At 38.5% G+C, this 22,107-nt stretch overlaps 2 protein-coding genes, 1 long non-coding RNA gene and 2 other non-coding genes across 5 annotated transcripts; 3 read left to right on the plus strand and 2 right to left on the minus strand.

Moving 5' to 3' along the window:
- Window positions 1-981: 981 nt before the first annotated feature.
- Window positions 982-8,808, plus strand: LOC145466321 (transmembrane prolyl 4-hydroxylase-like). The gene is made up of 11 exons (XM_081450022.1): window positions 982-1,200; window positions 2,008-2,089; window positions 2,203-2,334; window positions 3,143-3,234; window positions 4,033-4,094; window positions 4,523-4,560; window positions 6,574-6,739; window positions 7,157-7,214; window positions 7,544-7,662; window positions 8,182-8,272; window positions 8,542-8,808. The coding sequence occupies exons 1-11, from the start codon at window positions 982-984 to the stop codon at window positions 8,797-8,799; spliced, it is 1,317 nt and encodes a 438-aa protein (XP_081306148.1). The 3' UTR covers window positions 8,800-8,808.
- Trnae-cuc (transfer RNA glutamic acid (anticodon CUC)) lies at window positions 4,327-4,398 on the minus strand. The gene has a single exon. It is a non-coding gene; the product is annotated as a tRNA-Glu (tRNA).
- Window positions 8,809-8,811: 3 nt separating the features above from the next.
- Window positions 8,812-15,001, plus strand: LOC145464928 (melanocyte-stimulating hormone receptor-like). The gene has a single exon (XM_081448741.1). The coding sequence runs from the start codon at window positions 10,775-10,777 to the stop codon at window positions 11,750-11,752; it is 978 nt and encodes a 325-aa protein (XP_081304867.1). The 5' UTR covers window positions 8,812-10,774; the 3' UTR covers window positions 11,753-15,001.
- Trnas-uga (transfer RNA serine (anticodon UGA)) lies at window positions 11,797-11,874 on the plus strand. The gene has a single exon. It is a non-coding gene; the product is annotated as a tRNA-Ser (tRNA).
- Window positions 15,002-15,102: 101 nt separating the features above from the next.
- Window positions 15,103-21,475, minus strand: LOC145464929 (uncharacterized). Its single transcript, XR_014041470.1, has 2 exons — window positions 20,300-21,475; window positions 15,103-17,443 (listed from the first exon to the last, which is right to left on the minus strand). It is a non-coding gene; the product is annotated as an uncharacterized LOC145464929 (long non-coding RNA).
- Between the last annotated feature and the right edge of the window lie 632 nt (window positions 21,476-22,107).

The following is a 22,107-nucleotide window of genomic DNA, read 5'->3' on the forward strand; positions in this document are numbered from 1 at the left end:
TTGCCGCATTCTTACCTGAAGTCTTTCGCTTCCATATATTATTTCTCTTGGCAACTTTGTTAATTTGATTACTCTAAAAATATGAAATTCAGAGAGATAAAGTTAAACCAAACTATATGGTCTGTTGGACGGTATTTTCTTCAATTTTACTGAAGTATAGCATCATTTGCCCCTAAAAGAAAGTACAAATCTCATCGCCTCACTGTGAAAATTTAACTAGGCTCAGATTTACGGATGAGACTGTGCATACGTTTCTGAGAGTTGCTTGTAAAACGCTGAGAATCGAGGGCTAAACTGTCGCCATCTTTCGTTCGTATTCGATCCGGACGTATTGGCAAAATACTGTAAGATGAAGAAGGTTCACTTAGTAGTAGTAGTAGTAGTAGTAGTAGTAGTAGTAGTAGTAGTAGTAGTAGTAGTAGTAGTAGTAGTAGTAGTAGTAGTAGTATACTTTACTACTACTACTACTACTACTACTACTACTACTACTACTACTACTACTACTACTACTACTACTACTACTACTACTACTACTACTACTACTACGACAACCTATTCACAACCATTGTAGTATTTAAGAACCTTTTTGATACGACCACCCCTGTAATCGAGATGGTTGTAGGATTAAAGAGGTTCTGCTTTACTCGAGCATATGGTGAAGACACAGAAGACACATTCGTTTTTATTTAGAGTAAAGAAGGGAAATAGGATCTCTCATTCATGTCGATACCCTAGCACGGTTGACAAAATCACACAACAAAGCTGACTTTATCTCTTTTTTTTAACCTACGACTCTGACGCTTTCTCCCGCCGTTTTCTCGGTCTGAACAAAATAGCCACATGTAACGGACAGAACGGCAACCAACACAAGAGAATAAAAACCCGCAACCATGAAATTATGCATAATCACATGTAGTCAAACAGGTGCATCAAACATCTTAGAGCGATAAACCTTACTTATTAAGCTTGTTTTCAAACGGTATGCATTTATCTTGGATTCTTGGTGTAGGTTCTTTCTTCTTTCAACTTTGTACTTCAGAAAGTGCCCTCAAAAGACAGCGAAAACCGTTTGTAAGACCATGTTTTCCCGAAGATGAACCCAGTAATGATCTTAGTTGCTCACATCTGGAGGAGGATTCAGACGACTGTGACAAGGAAACGAGTGCCAATTTCAGACTTGTTCGCTTGGAAGCTTCAAAGGTAAGCTTGTGTTACTAAAGATCGTACACGAATTGAAATAGTTTTGTACTAATGCTATATGATAGCAAGGTAAGGGTGTCTCTGCTAAGAATTATAGCTGAGCATGACAATAAGTTTACAAAATACCAGTTTGGGTTAAGGGGAAATAGTTCCTTTATTGTTGAACAGGTAATCAAATATTGGCTTGAATAGGGTCAGCCGGTCACAAGACGAATTAAACACCCATAGGGAAATATTATCTCTTTTTCAATAACAACTAATAGTTATTTTAAATTAGTTTAGTTATGCCCAAACGAGATTTTGTTTTGAATTCCTTCAGATTTTCAAAGATGAAAATTAATTTCTCCTTGCATTGTGATATGAATTCATTGTCGAAGAGACAATTCAAGCGACGAAGGAAATCATAAACAGGTGATTGTGTCCCATACTACCATTGTACTAGCTTCGTGGTAGGTGAGGGGAAGTTGCTATAGTTCACCCGACATTTTGCCGTCTTTCCTCCATGTAGATCGTCTTTTAGTCCAAGGACTGACTGTATTTGTGCGATAATTTTCACTGGGCGATAGCTGTAAACTCTCTCTGAGAGAGAAGCCTTCAAAAGAGGCTCTCAGCGACGTGTCCGCTTTAGGGCAGTGGACGTCTAAATCAGCGAAATTCAACCGGGACGAGAAAGACAGCCAGCCATGTCCTTCTCAGAGAAGTGTCCGCCTTACAGTGATATCTCTTTTACGGAGGTTAACGGTATCACATGTATATTCAATGGTTAGTGAGTCTAAAGTATTTATGGGTTAACCGTTGTATATTTAGATAGGTCACTCAAGATGGATGTATCTGGAAGAAGGGAGAAGTTACAAGGTGATCACAAGAGCCCTGAAACCGTTACTGTTCGGTGAGTCAACATAAGAGGATTTTAACCGCAAAACTTTGAGAGGAGAGGCCCGCAATTTGGACAGCAGGAAATTTAGACTTTTACTATCTCAACGCTGTTCTAATTTGATTTAGAAATCCCTGATTTCCTGTCGGACCAGGAGTGTCAGCAGATCATTTCACTGGCGAAAGAGAGTGGCCTGAGAACGAGTGTAGCAGGAAATCAGTCGTACGAGGGAGACTTGGAGGAGTTTATGAAGGAGGCTGGTAAATAATTTAAATTGGTTGGAGTTTCTGTAAACAAACCGCCACTGCCTTTTCCTAAAAATTGAATAACGAAAAGAGTTTTAAAGAAGCGCTATTTTCATCTTGTAGGTTCCAAAAAGTTGGAAATGTCCTTACTGCGCTGCTGTACGAGCAGCAGTCAAAACTGAGCTGTTCTACCGAAACGACAGGATAATAGCCTTTTTCTTCGCAGCTAACGAAAATAAAGACAAAGCTAAAGTTGCTTTGGCCATTTTTAATGGTAGACTTAAGAATTCCGAGAATTGAGTTGCCTGATTTCAATGCCTTTCCGGTGAACTTACATTGACGTCAGGACAGTAAAGCTTTTCCCGCCTGCTGAATCCTGATTGGTCAATCCAAATTTTGGACGCGCCAGCCGTATGCAAGGATGAGACCGAGATGCCATTTCCGAGTTTTTGTTTCCATTCTGTTTCAAAACAAGTCCTGGGGCAAAATTCTTAGCCTGAAAATGGCTTTAATCGCAAGTTCATTTTTATGCAAATAAAATTCGTCTTTCTTTGAACAGTTCTGTGACAGGACTTGTTTTATAGAAAGACAAAAACAAGCAAAACAAACTGACAACATCAACAACAACCCGCTGAATGAATATGTTGACCGGTTCTGACTATTCGATGCGATTGTGCACTCCAAGGATATATTTTAAGGGGATTCACAGTACGCGTGACAAACGGCTCCTCTTCCCCGTTTTCGTTTAGTGAAATTAGTTATATATTCCGTTCAAACTCATTGTAATTCTGTTCTCAATTTAGTGTTTTCAATTTCATTTAAGACAGAAATGCAACCCTTGAGCACAAATACTATTTTGCACGAGATTTCAGCAGCTGGGACTCAAACAAAGATGGCTTCATTGATCTTCAAGAGGTGGAAGTATTATTTTTTTTTTTTGGTATGAATGTACTAGCGTTCCATCACGAATGACGTTCTCTGATTGGTTACGCTACTCACTATCTATTCTGTTGTAGACAGTGGGTAGCCTAGTAGTGTGCGGTTGTTAACAAAATGGCGCTCGCTTCTTTACATTTTCTGTCAAGAGGAGTTAGATGAAGTTTGAACGTGATAGCTGTGTGATAGTTGCTTGATGGCATCCTTGTCAGTAAAATCAGGGGATTGAAATCGAGAGCGAATAATATAATTGCAAGATACTAACTATCGTTAACCAACCGACCAAACAATGATTGTGGAGCAAAGATTGCGCACTGGCGAGAGCCCTCACCTCCTACCAATTTGGCCCGGGTTCGATTCCCGCCCGGAATCGATTCCGGCTCGGTGTCATTTGTGGGTTGCGTTTGTTATTGGTTCTCGCCTTGCTCCGAGGGTTTTTCTCCGGATTCTCCGGTTATCCTCCCAATTACATCTTCCAATTACATCTCCAAATTCCAATTCGACCGGTATAGAGGACCTGTATGAAATCCAGCTAAGGCCGATGTGGCTTCCTCTCTAAATATTGGAATTTATTTATTCCATTTTATTTAATTTAGTGATCAATAATTAGGACCTCTACATTTACGTAAGCATACTTTAAAATGTGTGACGAAAAGGTTGTAACAGACCAAATGAGTTTTTCATGTCATTACACCACGATTTGCCACGAGTTCAAATATATCTGATTAGAGGGAACGATTCCCTGAAAGATACAGCTGATGTGCATATTTTTTACAGATCAAAATGTTTGCCAAGAGCCACAAAGCACTGCATCTGAAAAATGATGAAATACATGAAATGTAAGTATGGGCGGAATCGCCGGACTGAAAAAGGGCGACAGTGGAAGCTAAAGAAGGGGGCACTTTTGACTAAAAAATTAAAAAAAAAAAAAAATAAAAAAAAAAAAATAATAATAATAATAATAATAACAAAAAAATATAGAATACATGGGCCCCTCTCATCTTGGATCCGACTTCCACTTAAGGAAAACGACCAAGTAGAATTGATTTGACATAAATTAAAGATAAATAATTCCCACGCCGGGAATCGAACCCGAGCCGCGGCGGTGAGAGCGCCGAACCCTAACCACTAGACCACGTGGGAGTGGACCACCATTACAAAACCCGATAAACTGAGTGATTAACTTGAACTGTATACACGAAGTTTATATTACATGATATTTGAATTCATTGTCAGAGATGTAAAGTAGGCTATTTTATTCTCAAAGGTTGCAACGCTTAGGAATAGCCAACAATCTAGAGCAAGGTAAAAGAATTAAAGAAAAACACACCGAACGTACTGATGTCAGAAGGACTGGATGTATGTTAAGGAATTTCAGTTATCAGTAGCATTTTCGTCGATTTCTTGGTTATCACTGTCTATCTGAGTAAATTTTGTAGACCGCAGATCTCAACAATTAGCTTATTAATGAAATAAAACGCCTCTAGGAAAATCCCATGGACAAAAGTCAAATTAACTTACGGCCGGCATTTTTCAGATTTTTGCCAAGTGAGCGACGTGGGCCTTTGAAGGCAAGATAAACAAGGAATTGTGTTCTTTGCATCAGACCTTTTCGTCGATACAGCGGCCATTTTGAACCATTGTTTCAAATACCTATTATGGGATGCGTAGGGGGCAAATTAATATGTATTTGCCCCCTGAGCATCCCATAATGGCTATTTGAAACAATGGTTCAAAATGGCCGCCGTATCGGCGAAAAGGTCTATTAGACAATAAGAATACTTAGGTAGTTGCTCGATCGAAAATTATTTCCGTTGAAGTATTATTGATAATTGAGTTAAGATATCCATTTAGACAAGAACTAAAGAATGCTTTTATAGCATATAAATGAGGAAACCATTATACGTTCTGAGCGACTAATATTAATATCATTTGTTTAACAAATAAAGAAGCCTCGACTGTGCTCTGTTCTGTTGTAAAGCACGCAGGAAGCGGTAGAACACGAAAGAAGTGTAGGGGAAAACACGAGACGAAGTCGAGTGTTTTTCCCTACTTCTTGAGTGCTCTACCGCTTCCTAAGTGCTTTACAACAGAACAGAGCACAGTCGAGGCTTCTTTATTTGTTTTATGATAAAGAATCCGATAATTTCTGCACGCATTCGGCTGAATTTTCAAACCAAACTTTATTTTCCAAACGAGCGAAAGTGGCGTCAGCCGTGCACTGTTCTCTGATAAAGCACGCTAAAATAAGCCAATCACAATCCTTGTTAGAATTGTTCAAATAATTTGATTGGCTAACGAAGCGACAGCTGTCAATCACAAACTAGACTTCATCTAAGCTTTCAGTTTCGAGTCGTTTGAGCGACTTTCGAGAGAAGAACGATGCCTTCAAAGTTCGCCTTTAAGTTAATTTTTAAATACGGATCTAAAGGCAGGTAAAGGTTTATAGTCAAGAGAATCCGGCCGTATTGTGGCCCATGAAAACGTGCACTTTTCCAGAGGAAATTACGAAACACGGAGCTCAAAGCTTGCGGATGAAAATGCAAAATGCCGAGTTGAATTTGAGAGGAGCTTCAGTTATTTACGGCTTGTAGCCGCATGCAGCAAGATTGTCCGAACTAGCATAAAAGTTAGAAAGACTAAACGGCTCCCACTGCTTCTACTCCGAGCACAGAAGAGAATATCAGAGCAAGCTTTGCACTGACCACTCGTTGGTTCACGTCGCTGAGATGCCCGGAGAACGAGCGTTACTACACTGCATGTAAGTGTTGTTTGAGCAATTGAGCATTTTTACAAAAATAAAGCTTCTCATCATAAACAGAGACAGTTCAATTGTTGTTTTCTGTCGTTGTTTTACTTCTTAAGTATAATTTCTGCCTTCGTAACAAATATAATGTCTTTTATCGAGGCACTGTTTAGGTTGAGAATTTGTTTATTTCGCTACGTGTTTTGTTGGCGGGAATCTAGCAAAACTTGTTATTTTAGTACAGTTTTAAAACTGCTGTTGCTAACAATGGTCTAGGTGAGCCATATTTACTACAGACAAATAGCTCGTTTCTATTGCGTTTGTCTGAGTCACAGGGGATGTTTAATTTGGGTCAAATTTGTCAAAATTCCGAAGCAAAAATTTGAAAGCCAACTTACCGTCCATCAACCCGTGCTCTGTTCTCTGATAAAGCACGCTGTTTCAGCCAATCAGAGCGCGCGTTATATGGAAACTTTATTATAATACGTTTTATTCACTTAACAAGCTCGGAAATTTAACGTTTATCACCAGTTAAAATAATGATAACCAACGTGACATTAGTTGATTTCCAGATAAGATAACAAGAAGGAATTTCATTGAGTGGAACATCAAGAAAGTTGTTTTGTACATGGAGTTTCTGAAGACAGAGAGTCCTCGTCACAGATCTAGATACAGCCAGCAGGCCTGGCTACGCCGGGACCAAATTGCTCACCCAGTTTTGAAGCACCTCTATGAAAGGTAGATTACGTATGGGTTATTGACCAAGTGTGAGGTCAAGATGGCTGGATATTGGCCAAGTTCTTTTTTGCGTGTTTATGGACCGAGACGGAGTGGAGGTCCATAAACTCGCAAAAAAAGAACGAGGCCAATATCCAGCTTGGTCAATAAAGGATTTATTATATGGCTTTTGGAGGAAATTTTTCTTGCGGGACACTGCGGGTAGTCCCGAGCGGGCAAGATAACTCCATCTTGCCCCCTCAGGTAGCCAATCACAGCGCAGGATTTGATTCATCTTGCCCGCTCACGGAGCTAGCCATGTAATAAAGTTAAATAGCACCAACGGGAATCTTCTTAGAAAGTCTGTTTAAGGACAATGCTTTGTACTAAATTAATTTTTGGGCATATTGAGGTGAATAATTGTCATTTCTCTCGCAGAATAGACAAGTTAACAAAGCTCCCAAGAAAACTCATTCAAAGCAGCGAAGCATTACAGGTTAAACCACTTATCTTTGATGGAAATCTTTTGTCGAAATTAAAAAGTAGACATTTTATTCCTAATAGTCATATTACAGTCGAACCTCGTTTGTTCCTGCAACATTGCAAGCTCCGAAAAGGTGGCGGTTTCCTTCGAACAGAAAAGATCTCATAAACTTGTGGGCTACTCTCCACATGAAGTGTTCCACAGAGGTGTTCTGTTTAAGCTGGTTTCCGAAAGCGTGGTTTGGCTGTATTCTTAATTATATCGGAGCTTAATTTTGCATCTTGCTTTAAGACATTTTTCGTGAAGATTGCATCTGTAACACGTCTTTAACGTATTTACAGGTTGTTTACTATGAGAAGTTTGGTCATTATCATGCTCATTTCGACTCCAGCATAGAACATTCCACTATTCCTTGCTGTCATCAAAATCATGCACGTTCTTCGTTATGCAGGCTTTGCAGGTGGGAAAAGATTTGAATCTTTAATCGATCTTTATTTTTCCTCGGGGAGACTTTCATATGAAAATGACGGTATGGTCCTCGTTGCTATAGTGGTTATATAATTTGCAGCTTTGGGCCATGGTGTATTGATCTAAAACGCCGTTCCCTTTAGAGTTATCTCGGTACTTTTTGGGGCAAGGGCAAGAAACAAATTGTTTGACTGGACCTACCCTTGGAAGTTACATCTAGTACCTCTTAGGAGTACAAAAAAATCAGTCCACGTCGTAAAAGAATTTCTCGTTCCTTTTACTAGTTCTTTTCAAAGTTTCCCTTCATGTGATCAGTCTCGTCAATTTGATAAGGGAGTTCTCCTTGGCGAATTATGACGAATAGCTTGGGATAAGTTTTCTTTAAAATGAAATGAAAGAGAAGTTTAAAAGTCAATGTATCGTGCACATTTCTAAAAAAATATCGTTTAATTACAGTCTCAGCTTAGAAGTATTTACATTTCACTTAACATTGTTTGTTTGCGGCCAACAGGTTTATTACGGTACTTTACTATCTCAATGATGTTGAGGAAGGAGGTGAAACAGCATTTCCCTTTGCAGATAATTCAACCATCTCTCGTGAGGTGTGTATGTCTTTGCATTGTTAGAAAAATCTTTCGCTGGATAGCATTTTTATGATTAGTGGAAGGACGTGTCTTAATTGACCCACTGTTTGCCGATTCGCATTTCAATCGAACACGTTAACCCCCTGTTCAAAATTATTCACTATTGATTGCGAGCAATGATACTCGAGTTTTTCGTAGCCTTAATTTGATGTTACTATATGTTTACAAAAAAAACTTACAGCCACAACAATGAGTGATGACTAGCTCTCTCTTCCTGTTTGTGATAGGAGCTGGAACATTTAAAAGAAGATAAGTTTAATCTTAGCACAAATTGTCACGCAGCAAACCTTGTTTTTCCTGCAAAGAAAGGCACCGCCATCATGTGGTACAACAATTTCATCGATCACGACAGCGGTCTTCTTGGCAACTTAGACCTACATTCACTTCACGGTGGATGTGACGTCACCAAAGGAGAAAAATGGATCGCTAATAGCTGGTTGACGGCTCCAACTAAGGACTCAAGACACATAAAGAGTATTTATTAGGACGCTGGATAGAATGAACATCTACGGTTTACTAGGGACCTTTCGCAATGACGACGGCGCGATGGCGGCACCGACGCCGACGCCAGGGACGACGCCTAGTAAAAAATAGATCTATGTTTTATTTTAGCATAGTTCATAGAGGGGCTGGTTATGAAGCCCGGCAAACATCAAAGGAGCAAACAAAGATGCCAAGATTTATGTTGGAAGGTCCACGACCGTGCACAATCTTTTGTTTTTAGCTCATACACTATGCATGAATTACGTAACCAAAACGTTTCTATTGGTTAGTTCCTGAGTACTGAGTAAGGAGCTATTGTGTTTTGTGCACGGTCAAGGCCAAAAAAGCGAACAAAAACATACCACAAAGAACTGTTTGATAACCATTCCCCTCTATTAAGTATGATTTAAGCTTTAAATTTCGTAACTAGCTGAATCTGCTCAGTACTCCAATCGGTCTGAAAACTTGCTCAAACTAAATATGTGCTGCCAACGATCAATTCTAAAAAGAAAAACGAAAAATTTGCCTTCGAAAAATACGAAAAAGTTACGTTCTCAACTGTGCGCAGAACTTGGTCATTTCAAGCTGTTGTTTTGCAGAGGACAGCTACGAAATGTGCAAAGATTTAAAACCGACTCGTGCTTAGCCATTGTTTTGCTCATTAAACCTTTTGTTTGATGACGTTTTCGTTGCCGCTGCCGTCGTGGTTTGCTTAAGCTCCCTATTGTCTCAATTGTGCCGCACCATTTTTCTTATTACAACCGTTTTTCATAGGCCAATTTCGATAAATTAAAATTATAGCCGCTTCAAGGCTTGGAAGAATAAAAGAAAAAAAAATATTTATCTCTCGACCTCGATGTCAAGTTAGAATTTTAATATCTCAAAAATGGCCTTTGCTGCCCGTAGTCTTGTGCCCCTTTTGTTTGCACGCTTCAACTGTAAAAAACCCTACTTGTCTGACTCAAGTGTCCAACAATTAAGGGAAACCTGACATATCTCCCTGAATATTTACTAAAACTAGGAAAACGACAAATTATAAATGGAAATTTTAATAAGAAACGAACTTGTTCGGGTGTAATAAAAGGTTTAGAAAACGACCCTGTTAGTATAACGTAACACGGTATTTCTTCACGAGTGCATTAGGTGCACTGCAAGCGCACGTAGACGTAAACAGTAGGGAGTTTAAGAAAACTACAACGGCAACGGGAACATCGCTAAATAAAAGGTTAAATGAGCAGTACAATGGCTATATATGCACGTGCATTTTAATTCTTGCTACATTTCTTGCCGTCCTCTAGCTCTGTAAAACAACAACGTGAAACGACCAAATTCTGTTTTGTATGGAGAACATGAACCGCGTCAGATAATTAATAAAACTAATGCTGTGTTTTATATCCAGTTTATGACTTATATTAAGAGTGCCGCGAGATTCGTTGGCAAAATAAAAAATCATTTTGTTAATCGTCGTTGCTCTCGGCTTCGCTGTCGTGGTTACTTGAACTCCTTAATTAGCGCGAACGTACATGTGTTCCTCGCGTGTTTTAATTTGGGAACAGTCAGATTGTCGACAGTTGTAGTGTCATTTGAACTTAGCATGTTTGTTACTGATCACAACAACCACCTGTGTAATTGGTACATGCCAACATGCATCACGCATTTTCTTTTCCAATAAATTGAGCTAAATTAAACCAAGAAAAAAGACAACGCGTTCGAAATATTTTTACACTGACCAGCTTATAGTGCATAAGGCAAAGGGAGACCATTACTGTTCACCGTTCGGGCATCTTCATGGCTGTAAAGATAGATGATTAAAAACAGATAAGAATAATGACAGCGGATGACATGTTAGCCGGCAAGTTACGTCTCCGAGTTACATGTACACCAATATACACATGACAGGTTTGGTCAGGTTTAAATAACAGATGACTTACATCAACAGCTGCGCTTTAAGTTAGCAAGCAGGTTTAACAGCCATAGATGGTTAACTTTGTTATGACCATCTCCACCTTAAACATGAACAACACATCCCTTCTTCACTGTTCTTTTTTGTCTGTAAACGTGGAACAAACGAAGGATACCTTTATCGCAAGTATTCTAACAAGCATTCTCAACGCAGTGTTTTCTCTGATGACAACTACTGGGAATTTTATCATCCTATATGTCATCTGGAAAAAACAAGAGCTTCATTCGCCATCTTTTATCCTCCTGTTCAGCCTCGCAGCCTCGGATCTTGTTGTGGGGGTGATTTGTCAGCCATTTTTCGTGGCCTATCACATTGCGGAATTCGTGGGCGACTTTAACGCTTACTGTGTCTTGAGAATTATTCAGAGCTTGTTTAGCTATGCAGCAACGAGTGTTTCTTTGGCGACTTTAAGCGGAATCTCCATTGATCGACTTCTCGCTTTAACTCTTCATTTAAGATACAACACTGTTGTCACTTTTCGAAGAACTGTACTAGCTAACTTTGCCGTCTGGATAGGATCAGCTGCTCTCGTTTTGGTGAATTTTTGGAAGATCACTGTCTGGATTTTTCTTGCAGTGGCAGGGCTACTGTTAACATTTCTTGTCACAGCCTTGAGCACCTTAAAGATATTCCGGATCGTTCGCAGACATCAGCGCCAGATTTCTCAGCAGCAGCAGAGTGTCCAACACAACACTGTAAACGTTCTGAGGCTGAGGAAGTCTTCCGTAACTGTCCTCTATGTCTACGGTTTGATATTAATTTTCTATCTTCCACTTTTGGTGACAATTTTCATGTACAATTTTACCGGGTACACAACCAGAGTGAAAATTGCCTTTGACTGCGTTACAACTGTTGTTTTTATCGGCTCTTTCCTGAATCCATTTGTGTACTGCTGGAGAATGAGAGAGATAAGACGAGCTGTTAAGAACTTATTCAGGATGAACCAGAATGAGGTTACCTCTCTAGAAAGCAGAACAATGTCAAGGCAATAATTCTCTGACTGCAGGTTTTTACGAAGTTTTTGCTTTACTTGAACGGTGAGGCAGCATGGCCTGGTGGTCAGGGCGCCGGACTTGAAATCCGGAGGTCGCGGGTTCAAGTCCCGCTCTAACCCCTAAGCTGGAGTTGTTTCTCGGTAGATCCTAGATCAATTCCTCGGTCATGCTTGTATTATAACCAACTGGTTTGCCTCCCACCAGTTGGGATTTAGAAGTCTATTATGTTTATTTGAAAAATTTCTTTCTTTGAATGGAAGTGGCATGCCTGAGAACTAGCTAGGTGTAGCTAAGTGCATTGTCCACTATAAATAACAACATTTGAACATTTGAAAGTAACTGAAGTTGTAAAGATTATTTACGACACTGCGCGAGTTGGTAAAAAAAAACAAAAAACAACAACAACAACAACAACAACTAACTACGCGTGTAACATCGAGGTGGTTATCACGTTATCAACGAGTGGGTGTGCAAATCTTATCTTATTTACTTCTCATCTAAGTTAACTCAGTATTCTCCATTTTTTTAAAATGGTAAACCTATATTATGATTTTGACGTTCCGAGAAAGCCTTTGTAAATAAACAGGGGCATGCAACGGATCGGTTACTTGAAATATTTGCTCCCAGCCGATTTCTAGGTGGCTGAGGTAGCGTTCACACTACGGAGAAATTTGAAAGCGCAGGTTTATTTCTATGGCAAGCTTATCGTTCACACTAATCCGTCACGAAAACGAAACTTTCGAGACCCGAGGAATTTGAAAACGCGAGCTTTCCGTTTTGGAAAACGATGGCGTTACGATCATGTGATTTTCCTCAAACACAAAGTCAAAATGACCGGTGATTGTTGCGTTTTTAAATTACCCTGGTGTAGTGCGGACGGAAAACATTTGATGCGTTTTCAGAGAGAAACCTTTATTTTCAAATTCTTTCGGCGTCGTGCGGACGGAACCTGCTCTATGTCATTAACCACGCCCTAAGCTGGTATCTGAGTATTTCCGGTGGGTTGTAGTAGCTGGAAGGTCAAAATTTGATGAAAGGGCATGTAAACCCAAAAAATGCTATTTTGGGGACCACATGGTCGTTTAGTGCATACATGACATCTGCCAAATCTGTAGATCTTTTGTTCACTTTGGCCCGTTTTTACGTTGAAAAATCGCTTCAAAGTTCTAAACATCTGCCATCTTGAATTGCGCAATCTAGCAAATGACGTCACGGGTGGACCTTTAGTTACGGGAAGTCAAAGGTCTTTCTTGAACACGTTGTGAAATAAGCACATGTTTACATAGTTTCTTTTGGAAAAACACCACATCTTCATTATGGTAAAACGCTGTGTCGTTCAGTTTTGCAGTAATTCGAACAAAACAGGCCATACTATGCATAAGTTTCCAAAAGACGCTAATTTGAGGCGGCAGTGGCTAAAATTTGTTCAAGGCGCAAATCGAGTCTAGCGAAAAGGGCCGATTTCGTAGAGCCGACGGAGCATTCGGTTATTTGCAACATTCATTTTTCTCCGGATGTTACGAAAAAAGTTTCATGGTAGAAATGGGGCTGAGAAAGCAAAGTCCTTTACTTTCTGGTGCTGTACCGACGATACAGTCTCCAGCAGCAACAAATTCTTGCGACAAACGAAAGCGGCCTATCCAAAATGAAGGCAGCAAACAACCGGAAATGGCTGACAGTGCCGATAAAAGGCCTAGAAGAAGTAGAGCTCTTCAAAAGCTTGAGGTTAATAGGGGAAACCACTCTATCTGCTATTCTTCACAACACAGATAATCTCTGCTTCCTTTGAGAAACCCTGCAAAGAAACAGCAGTAGAACAATATGTGTCACGCTTACACATCATTGAGTAACTAGAAAGGTAATTACGGCAAACCACGTTTGTGCCTTTGTATATGTTAAGCCCATTGCTGCCTGTGCTGTAACGTATTTTCAATAATTAGGATGTAAATTAGCAATCACCTTCTTATCCCTCACTGGGTTGGTGGCTTCAACCCAGTATACGTGGTGCCAAAATCGGCTGGAAGGGTGCTTCGGATCTTGTTTACAGCACAAGATGGCAGCGCAACTCGGACATTTTTACCAAGATAACCCCAGCACCAACCACTTGACCAACGAACAAGCGGATTCCCGAACAAGCTGCCGATAGGCAATGTATCGAAATCTACACGAAAAATACAGAGAAATAACTATCTACACTAGTGTTGTACTAAATTAAAACCAGTTACGGCAGAGGTAAATCTGACAATTGAACCGCGATAGTTAAAATAAAAGTAAACTTACTCATTTCCTGTGTGATTATCTGTGCCGTGCTGCTGCCTGAATGCGTAATAAGCAGTTTCAAGCACCCAAACATCAAGACAGGTCGACTGAAATCCTGGATGCTAGGTAATACATTTCATTTGTATTTCTGGCCTCTGATTTTCTACTTTTTGCCAGACTTGTCCGATTTCAGTGCAGCAAACACTTTCGTGAGCAGTCGGCATTGGCTGACATACTTGACACTCGGACCTTTTAATGCACCCAAGAAAGGTCGGGAAAAAAGACAACAACAAAATTTGGTGAGCTTCACTGGAAAAGTTGAAAATTTACAGAGTATGTAAATAACATGTAATTAACATGTAAATAATCAAAAAGAGACTGTAAAGATTAATTTACATGATTTTTCCCCTTTTACATGTTTTGGAGGTTTCATGTAAAAAACATGTAAATATTTCACGTGAAACATGTAAATGATGAAGAAAACACTGTAAATGTTTCAAAGCAAAGGGCTAAGATCATGTAAATAACATGTAAACTGTGCCTGCAAATACTGTAAATAGCCTGTAAATTTCTTGTGATTCAACCTGGAAACCCGTAAATAACATGTAAATTTAATACAGGGAGGCTGCCATAATACTGTAAATAACATGTAAATAAAAAGGGGAGGCTGTAAACAACATGTAAATAAAAAAAGGGAGGCTGTAAATAACATGGAAAATGAAAACAGGAGCCTGTAAATAACATGTAAATCGAAAAAGGGAGCCTGTAAATAACGTGTAAATCGAAAAAGGGAGTCTGTAAATAACATGGAAATCAAAAAAGGAGCCCATAAAGAACATGTAAATCGAGACAGGGAGCCTGTAAATAACATGTAACTCGTAAAAGGGAGCCTGTAAATAACATGTAAATGGAAAAAGGGAGCCTGTAAATAACATGTAAATCGAAAAAGGGAGCCTGTAAATAACATGTAAATCGAAACAGGGAGCCTGTAAATAACATGTAAATGGAAAAAGAGAGCCTGTAAATAACATGGAAATCGAAAAAGGGAGCCTGTAAATAACATGGAAATCGAAAAAGGAAGCCTGTAAATAACTTGCAAATCGAAAAAGGGAGCCTGTAAATAGCATGTAAATGGAAAAAGAGAGCCTGTAAATAACATGGAAATCGAAAAAAGGAACCTGCAAATAACATGGAAATTGAAAAGGGGAGCCTGTAAATAACCTGTAAATTGAAAAAGAGAATCTGCAAATAACATGTAAATCGAAAAAGGGAGCCTGTAAATAACCTGTAAATTGAAAAAGGGAGCCTGCAAATAACCTGTAAATTGAAAAAGGGAGCCTGTAAATAACATGTAAATCAAAAAAGGGAGCCTGGAAATAACCTGGAAATGTAAAAAGGGAGCCTGTAAATAACATGTAAATCGAAAAAGGGAGGCAGAAACCCTGTACGATAAATAACTTGTAAATAATAACTTGAAGAAAAATACATGGAATGTACTGTTTTATTGTAATCAAATCCGTTGACCTTAATTATAATAGTAGAAAACATGCAAATTTATACAGAATCAGAAATTTATTGCAATCAGAACAAACTCAGTAAAATTCAAATAGTTTTTATATGCCATGAATAAGGTTTACAATGTACACATTGCAACAAATAAAACATGTTTTCTTTTCTTTCTATCCATTACAAGACGACTTAAATGTAATTTTGTGCATGGCCAAAATATTTTAAAATACCATGACTGAGCTCCTTTAACCGAATTCAAGCACTGTTCAAGAAGACTACTAAAATTCAAGACCTTTTCAAGATTGTGCAAAATCATGTCATATTCAACTCTATTTAATTCATAAATAGTAAAATGATTAAGAACTATACTGTTGTCAGCTACAACGAGTGAAAATTTTGCAATTTAGGCGTATTACTAAATTAAAATTGTTTGCAAATGGATACCTGTCTTAAATATATACTAAATTCACAAAGTCAAATGTAACATAATGATAATACCTTTGTCATAAAATGAATGAATAAACTGTTTTTTCTTACTAAGTAATTAATGTAGGATTAAATTAGCCTTAATAATTATTATGAAAAATGTGGGAGGCACGATGGCCTCGTAGTTACATGTAGTGAGCTCAACTCCTGATCGAGCGGTCTGGGTTCAAGCCCTAGGCAGGTACATTCTGTTGTGTTGCTGGGCAACACACATTACTCTCAGTGCCTCTCCACCCAGGTGTATAAGTGGGTACCAGCGAATTTAATGGTGGGGTAACCCTGCAATGGACTGGCATCTCATCCAGGGGAAGTAGAAATAGTCCTAGTCGCTTCCTGCTACAGAAAGCGGGATAAGCTCCAGTCTGTTGGGCCACGTGGCTCATATGCAGACTTTACCTTTACCTTATTATGAAAATTACTGCAATGTAAGTGTGAAATATTGATCAACTTTTTTCATAGAGTGAATTGTTCTTTTGAAATAACAGAAAATAGGGAGAAAAAACATTTACCACAAGATAGAGATAGACATTTTAAATTCATCATAAAAACATTCATGCCAAAGGAATACTACATTGCATAACATAAAACAAGGCTTCTGACATCTTTTAGGCTATGTTTACAAAGTCACAGTTTCCTTCTTTTTCCAAAACTGGACAGAATCCAAACAGGACAAACATTTTGGACCCCTGACAAAACATTCACTGTAAACAATATTCAAAATTTTACTTTTTCTTTTTGTGATAAAAAAAAACTGTACTGTAAAAAAAAAAAATTCATAGGGACCTGTTGAAATTGAAAGGCCTATCTAGTACCATAGTTCCGATAACACATCATAAGTTAATAAATTATTGTTCTGGTACTACATGTATGTAAACATAGCCGTTGCTTTTTATGATGAAATCTTATAGCTACTGTATTGAACAATAAGTATCAACCTAGCAATCTAAGATATTCAAATTTAATGCTAATTCACTAACACAGGTACAGTGTAGGTGATACTTCAAAGCATTGAAAATAATGTTTAAAGTGGTTGAATTTATGCCAGAAAGTGTTGAAGGTCACCATGTTAGACTGTAATGCACCAGGGGCCCATTTCTCGAAGGTCCCAAAAAGTTTTCGCACCCAGAAAGCCATACCAAAATCTGAAATCTTATGCTTACAGAGCTGTTTTATTCGCTTATTCTCAATATGAACAGAGGTTTCCTTCACACAAGAAGTTTCAGGAATATACAGCTCTTAGTTTTTTAGACACAGCTCAATTAAAGATGGCTTTATGGGCCCAAAAAGTTTCCAGGGCCTTCAAGAAATGGACCTCAGACCCCTTATAGAGTCATACTGTAGGTACTGTAGACTTCTCAGTGGCTGATTTTTTCCTGATCAAGCATCAATGCCAAGGAGTATGCATGTATTGACCACTCTCAATTTTACTTCATCCTACAAGTAACATAAAACATTTCGTTAAATAAGATAAGTTATGTCTGAGTATGAATCAGCAAATTCTGTGTATGATATCAATCAGCGAATTTTACACTGGAGTTATTATTTTGTTTCTTATCATTCCAATTTATACTGTGACATTTGAAATCGGACTGTAGCCGGTCATGTTAACCGGCCAAAGTAATTTTAGCTCGGTCATGTCTCATTTCTGACTGGTCAAGATATTTACGAAAAAATCAAGTACACGTAATGTGAGCTAAATTAAACCCACAAATATAGTTTGTTTGTTCCAGTCACTGCTAGACCGTTTAAAGATTGGCTTAATATTTTTCTGAACAGATTTAACCCCAGTCGCTCGAATGGCATTCCTATTGATCTTGAACGCATGACAAACAGCAACCGAATGGTCTTTAGCCGTTCAAACAGATACATGTATGCATTGGTGTATGTTTTCATTAGAGGTCATGATAAAAAAGAGATAAAAACTCTCAGATTTACAGTTGGGGATTTGATTGTTTATTCAAGAATGAACGACGTGACCGTCTCAACATGACATGACTGGTCAACATGACCAGCGAGTGAAGTTTTTGGCCAGTCAAGTCACCATTCTGGCCAGACATTGCCCGTTGACCGGCCATTATTTTGAGCCCTGAATATTCATCAATCAAACAGATCATACATCTACATCTGTAGCTACTGTGTGACAAAAAATTTGCATCTCTGATTGGAAAGCACTGAATGTCAGAGGATGTAGAAGAACTAAACTCAAAATCCATGGCAGTAACTATTCAATGTTCACTATCTCCTACATTGTAATAATCATGGACAATAAATCAAACTCCTATCAAACAATGTTTAAATAATAAGTCAAGTTATTTGCAGGCACAATTTGATTGTTTCTTACGTGCACTTATGCTCTATTGGTGGACAAAGGTACAGATGATGTCATAAAAGTTTGTTTTTGTTTCTTTGTTATGTATTACGAAGCAGACAGATTCTATGTTGTTGTGCATCTGTTCAGTAATAGATCACAGAAGACATCAAAATGTGGTAAAAACATCAGTGACACACCTGAAAAATTCACAGATTCTGTGACACACTCTAGTAATGGCTTATGTGACTATTTTTTGTTTTTATCACATTTTGATGTTATCTGTGATCTACTCAAGGCAGGAAAAAACCCAGGTCTGATTTCCTCAGCCAAGTAAATTTTGCTCTTGGGCAAGCGAAAATAGAAGTTCAGTGGCCCAGTGGGCAAGTGAAATTACAATGTAGTGTCAGTAGTCTTGTGAGTCTGACTAAAAATGCCAGCTTGATAAATGATAATTTCCAGTCATTCCATTTCAAAACTTGACACCTAAAGATTAGTTAATTATTAGGTTGAAAGCAAGAATTAGTTTGGAATCCAAGTGTACTTCATTCACATTTGTCCTCTGATTTCCTTACTGGCCACCACACTGGCAACTAATATTTAAGTGGGGCAAGTGAAAACTGAAATTGACTGGCCCACTGGGCAAGTGACTTACAATTTTTTTTCCTGCCCTGCTACAGATGCATGAACAGATGCATGACACATGAAACCTACATGTATTTGGTATGAGCCCAATTTCGTACAAGTACAATGTACAGCTGTGACAGGGCTCTAAAGTGCTCTCTGGTCATCCCAGGGTAAGGTAATCGATTGAAATTGATCCATAAATTGATATAAATCAATAAATTGAAATTAATGTAAGTGTTATCAGTGCTATCAATCAATTGAAAGAAATTCGTACTCACATGCTAGAAAAGTTTCAAGTTATCAGTTTGATTTTACCAAATTTATCTGTCATTAGAGAATCAATTGAAAGTTGGTCTCTTTTTGTTAGTTCACCTAAACTGTAGAAAAATTGTCCCTCAACAGTGTTTGATTGTAACTTTTTTCATGTAGATTTCAAAGGCACTACCAAAAACCCCCAAAACATAGTCCCTGATACATGTATGCCAGCAAAATATTCTGAGATACAATGTTATGTTTTTATGCAGTTGTATTCATGATTTCATATTTCACTTTAAATCTTTTGTTCATTTCTTTCTTATTAAATGTTGCTTAAAAGATAAGCTAGTATCAGCAAAATTGATAATGCTTATTGAAAATTTGATCACAATCGATGACTCATGACGAATCCTTTTATTGATTTCTGATATCATTGACTAATTTCTATTGATTGTTATGAAATAATCGATTGACTATACTGTGTCATCCAAGACAAGTTGATTTTCCTGCCTGGGCAAGTTACTCTTCCTTTTTTCAAGTCCTGTGTAGTTTTCACGACAGTTTGAGGTACATGTATACCTCTTCATAAAGTATCATAGTGTTTTTTTTGTGAAAGAAAATACCACAACATTTAACTTACTACAGTATCAGCACCAGTGGGTGCAATGTCCATGTACAGTTGCGTATAACAGCATATTGTAACTTGCATGTAGGTACAACTGTAGACACTTGAGTAACTTCAGAATACTTACTCTAGCATAAGAGAAATTTCTCTGCTGAAGATGGCACATTACATTTTAGCTTACTAGCATTAACATCAGAGGGCAACATAACCTTACAAGAGCATGCATCAGAAAGAATCATGAGGTGCATATAAGCCAATAACAAATGTCGCATGCTCATGCTCAGTTATCGAGAACAGATAATAACAGATAATAAAGCTCTTTATGTACGGCAGGTAAACATCACCAAAGTCGATTCCACAAGCAATGTAACTTCTCCTTGATAATGACACATTCACAACCAAAGGCAAAACGAAATGTATTTGTATTTTGACGTTACTTTACTCTGCTCGTTCAATTTATGCAAAACTTGCTTACCTGTTGTTTTTGTTGCCTGTAATCGCTATCTTCAACTTCTGGGTAACGGTAAACTTTGCCTTGAAACCGTGCACGGTGACGAAGCGAAGGTAGAGTGGATTTTGGCCCGCTAAAACAGAGCTCGAGTTCGATGCAAGTTCCAACGAACTGCCAAACATGGCGGGAGAACCGAGAGAACCTGGTACCTAACATGAAGACCGCTGATTCCTGCTTGTTGGAGATCGGGCAATCACAAGGCTGGTATGCTCTTTTTAAGGGACTGGGATAACAGTGATGGCAATGAAAGTACAAAACGGTAGAAATCACCAAAACAAAACAAAACAAAACGAAACAAAACAAAACAAAACAAAACAAAACAAAAAACAAAGACACAGTGAACATGCAAGGGCAGACTTAGTTGTATTAATCTTACTTGTAGAATGTGCATGTTTCGGAATATTTAACGCTCCAAATCGATGATATTTCGTTCATTCTCAGCGGTTCAGGGGCACAACTGTGACCTCGAACTTTCGCGATATGAGAAGTTTAATGTTTGTTGTTTTCGGATTGTTAAAAATGTCATTTTGGGTACCGAAAAAAAGTCAGCTATCATTTTCGGAAAGGCGATAAGACCTAACGTTTTCGGGAAATGGACAAAAAAGCCCTAATAAGTTCGAGAATGCTCAAGCTCCTCTAGAATAACCGAACAGATAAATTTTTTTTGCGCAACCTAAAATTAACCTACAGAGCTTTGAAAGTACACCAGATAGCCTAAAACAGCGTTGAAAAGCATTCGAGAGGAAACGGTCGTTGGGTGTTCCTTATGGTTCCCTGCCTAACCTAACTCCGCGTCAGTTCAAACTCGGTCACCAGGGCTCTTTCCGTCTTGAACTCACACAACACGTGACGCTTTCATGGTCCTTCATGAATAAATACGTACCTGTCCGAGAATTAATTTTTCTCTTTTCTAGAGACGTAAGCTTGGGACGCCTGCATGTGCAGTAACAATTCTAGTTTTATTTTGTCGTTGTGGATGCGCGGAAAGTTCACAAGAAGACTGCTTCGTTAGTGCGGTGTCGCACCCGTGCAACTTCTAGGTTTTCCATTTACATGGTTTTTACGTGTTTCTTACAGGCTCCCTTTCTTTCATTTACATTGTTTTTACATGTTTCTTACAGGCCCCCTTTTTTCATTTACATGCTTTTTACATGTTTCTTACAGACCCCCTTTTTTCATTTACATGCTTTTTACATGTTTCTTACAGGCCCCCTTTTTCATTTACATGGTTTTTACATGTTTCTTACAGCCCCCCCCCCCCCTTTTTCATTTACATGGTTTTTACATGTTTCTTACAGGCCAACGCCTTCCAAACTAAAATGTGGCATTCCAATTTGGAAAAATTCCGAAGGGTACTGGTATTTGATGCCGAAAAAGTTTGTGTTTCCGAAAGGTTTTGGCTTATTGGAAGGAGAAAAAGAAGTGTTCAGTTGAGTCCGCCAGGGACAATACATCCAATTTCACCAAAATGTACAATTTAATGTAAAAAAGATCGTGCACCCATCGCGCTTTCCTTTTTTGAGAGATTCAGATTTTCTGATCTCCCGGCCCACAACTTATCAGAATAAAACGGTCATCCATCTATGATTCTAAAAGGATTCAGAATTTCTGATCCCCCAAGACTTTAATAGTTTCAAAAAACTGATCCCCAGTCCGCAACCCGTCAGAGCAAAACAGTCATCTATTTATAATTCTAAATGCATTCAGAATTTCTGATCCCCACCACCTCACGGGACAAAAAACGGCTATCTGTTAAATGGTTCTAAAAGTAT

This window comes from Orbicella franksi, chromosome 13, assembly GCF_964199315.1.
Source record: "Orbicella franksi chromosome 13, jaOrbFran1.1, whole genome shotgun sequence".
Classification (NCBI taxonomy): domain Eukaryota; kingdom Metazoa; phylum Cnidaria; class Anthozoa; order Scleractinia; family Merulinidae; genus Orbicella; species Orbicella franksi.